Genomic DNA, 3,276 nt, shown 5'->3' with positions numbered 1-3,276 from the left:
ATCATCACAAGCTCCAACAAAGCTACCATCATCAGAGCAGGATGTCCCAGTCTACAACATGTGCGTATGTGGGGGTTGGGGAAGGTTGATCTCACAAGTCACTGGAAGCAGCCAGAGCCCCCATTCCAGAACCTCTGTGATGTCACTTCTGTTGTCATGGCAGTCTGGGTGCCAACCCAGAAGAGTTCGTTGGTGGCTTCAGTCTGTGAGGCTTGGTGGTCTAGCCATGGCCTCTTCACAGAGTATCACGCCCCCAAATGAACCTCCGATCGAATCCTCATGGCTGAAACCAAGCCTGTTTCCAGCTTTTAATGCAATGCTTCTTATTACAATAAGTGGCATCTTCTTCGCCTTTCCGTGAGTCTCCCATTGAAGGTGTCAGTGTCTTAGACACAGAAGAGAAAATAGACAAGGACAGTACAGAGGCAGGGAGGGAAGTGGAGAGAGAGGGTCAGCAGAGGAAGGAGGATATAGAGTTAGAGGGAACCCAATGTGAAAGCACAGAGGTCTGGAGTGCCTGACGCATTTAGGGAACTATGAGAGACTGGTAATGCTGGTGACATTTTGTGGAGTCTCCATGGTCTGTCTCTAACCTGGATATTTAGATCAGTCCTTAAGGCGAGTAAGTCCTACCTCAGGTGAACTAGGCCTTGTGGGGAGCTCTGGGTTTCCCCAGACTAGGACTGAGTCTGGCTCTGGTTTCAGGTGCCGGTGGTTGGCTCAGAATGGGCAGTGGGAATTTGCCGTGGTTTCGGGCCTATTCTTTATACTGTCCTTCTGCAGCCTCATTTTCCTCAACGGGTCAGACCCAGGCATTTTGCACAAAGGTAAGGCCTCAGACCCCTGGAGAAGGAGGTGGTATCCCAAGGGCTGATGCCTATAGGGGTGATTTCAAACATGCTAACCCCCCTCAACCCCACCCCCTGCCCCCGTGGCCTCAGGAGCCCTTCCCTCCATGTCATCATTACTTGGGCCCTGGCACTTCATTTCCCAAGCCACTGAAGTGCGAAAAAACAGAATCCTGGAGGTGTTCCAGCTGCTTTCGAAGGAAGGACTGGGCAGGCTGGCAAGAGAGGCCAGCAGGCCCTTCCAAACCACGCAGTTCACTCCTCCTCCTTCCCATTTTACACACGACTTCAAGCACTGATCACTATTCCAAAAGGGGAGAGCTCTGTATAGAGCTCCTGTGGCTGGACAGCCCTTTCTCTGTGACTGCCGCCCATCTGAGTTTTCAGCTTGCTCAACAGGGACCGGGATTCCCCTGCCCTCTTCCTCCCCACCCTTCTTGTTGCCCAATGATGCTATGGGGCGGCCCCAAGCAGTAGAGTGGTGGAAGGGCCTCCTGCCACTGCCCAAATCTCTTCCCCTGCCAGGCTCCTTAGAAGAGGACCCCAACATTCAATACATAGCACGAGTGAACAACACGGCCTTTCGCCTGCAGTGGTGCTCGAAGTGTTCTTTCCATCGTCCACCCCGGACCCACCACTGTCCCTTCTGTAATATCTGTGTGGAGGTAAGTACTCCTCCTTCCTGTCCACTCACCAACCCATCCCAGGGCACCTGGCCAGGACCAGGAACCTCACATCATATGTGGTCCAGGGGTGGGTATGAGATTATCTTCCCACACTGCTACAAGTGGCTCTCAGCCACTCTTGGTCACTTATATATGTTATTGCCTCCAGTTCTGCACTTGTCCTGAGACGCTGGCCTTGCTTGCACAGGTCCTGACATGCAAAGGGCACCATCTGTGCTGAGCCTGGTGGAGTCAAGGGGAGGAAAGGCAGTGACTGTCCCACTAGCTTGCTGATACTAGATACCCATAACTTTAGGCGGGCTGCTGCCCTGTTCTGGGTATTGTTGCCTGTCCACCTCTGGGTGTCCAATTGAGGGTTTCCTGGGTTCCGAGTGCTCTTCTCTCATGTGCACACCTTGCACGGGTTTCCAATACAGAAGGCTGGCTGGGCTAGAAATTCTTCTCATCCTTTCCCAGTATCTGAAAAAATACAGCTTCACAGCTTTTCTGTATCTTGCTCAAAGTGACACCAGGCAGGTGTTGTCTCTAGAGATCTCACTCATGACAAATGACCTGATGAGCCATGGCGTCCTAACTGTGCTCTATCCATGGACGTGCTGGTTTCACCCTGGAGATGGGAGCTCACGTGCAGGGCCAAGAGCAGGAGGTCTAGGGGCTGGGTTGAGGGGGGGCCTCTAGATTTGGGGGTATTGTGCTAAGCCAAATAGACCCTCAAGGTCTGCCTTCTCTCCCCTAGGACTTTGACCACCACTGCCTGTGGGTAAACAATTGTGTAGGTCAAAGAAATTTCCGCGTATTCGTGCTGCTGCTGGTGTCCCTGTGCCTTTATCTGGTTGTTCTTCTGGCTACCAGTGTGCTTTTTCTCATTCGTACAAGACACATGCCCTTGTCGCTGGACTCAGCCATGGCGTATCCACCCAGTCCCAAGGGCCCACACTGGGAAGAGAATGGGTTGTGGGGAGGGACGGACAGCCAAGGGGCAGGACAGCCAAGAGGTGGGGTTAACCGAGGGAGGGCTGATGTTGTGGGCAGGGCTAAAAGGAGAAGCTACTTGGGAGGACCTATGAAGGACAGATTGAAGGCGAGTGGGGTCAGGGAGATGGGCATGGTAGGATGGACTATGGAGTTAAGAATCTAGGGAGGCCAAGAAGTGGGGTAATGAAGGTTGAAAAGGGTCAAGTGGGAGGCCAGCATGGTGGGGTGAGGTTTCTCTTGGGTGTGCTGGATTAATTGTCCAGTCCAGGGAGGAAAAAGTGGGTGGGCGGGGCCAGCCAGGGCGGGGCTAATGAGGGCTGTCGGTCGTTGGGCGGGGCCAGGAGAGAACAGTTTGTCTGTTCTTCTTAGCTTGTGTATGCACAGCATCGCAGTAGCTGTACCCGTCTTGGTACTCCTGCTGCCTGTCATTCTGCTCCTGATGATACAGGCTGTGTCGGTGAGCAAGGTAAGCGAGTACTGCAATACCAGACGGTGCGGAGGCATCTTGCATCTTTGGGAATCCGGCACTTTCGGCTGATCTTCACTGCCCTTGGTCCTGATGGTGCCTCATGAGTCCTTCCAGACCCACCCCTTAAGATGCAGCTCAGATCTTTCCTCCCCCTGGAGCTCAGTGGTCATTCTTCCTCCTGGGTGCATTGCATGGAGAGCCTGTTATTTGAGGGATGGGTGCATCCTGCGCTTGTGTTGATAAGAACCCTGTGATCAGAATAACACCAGCAGACACCTAGGGAAACGCTTGAGACGGG

General features: G+C 53.4%; 1 protein-coding gene across 1 annotated transcript; it reads left to right on the top strand.

Moving 5' to 3' along the window:
* The first annotated feature begins 226 nt into the window (after positions 1–226).
* Positions 227–3,047, top strand: LOC143386492 (palmitoyltransferase ZDHHC19-like). Its single transcript, XM_076841553.2, has 5 exons — positions 227–357; positions 706–827; positions 1,374–1,513; positions 2,271–2,443; positions 2,894–3,047. Exons 1-5 carry the CDS (start codon positions 227–229, stop codon positions 3,045–3,047), a joined length of 720 nt encoding a protein of 239 aa, XP_076697668.2.
* The last annotated feature ends 229 nt before the right edge of the window (positions 3,048–3,276 follow it).

The sequence above is a fragment of the Callospermophilus lateralis genome, unplaced genomic scaffold (genome assembly GCF_048772815.1).
Source record: "Callospermophilus lateralis isolate mCalLat2 unplaced genomic scaffold, mCalLat2.hap1 Scaffold_116, whole genome shotgun sequence".
NCBI lineage: Eukaryota > Metazoa > Chordata > Mammalia > Rodentia > Sciuridae > Callospermophilus > Callospermophilus lateralis.
Note: the sequence above shows the minus strand (reverse complement) of the source record. Positions and strands in the feature narration are given on the sequence as shown.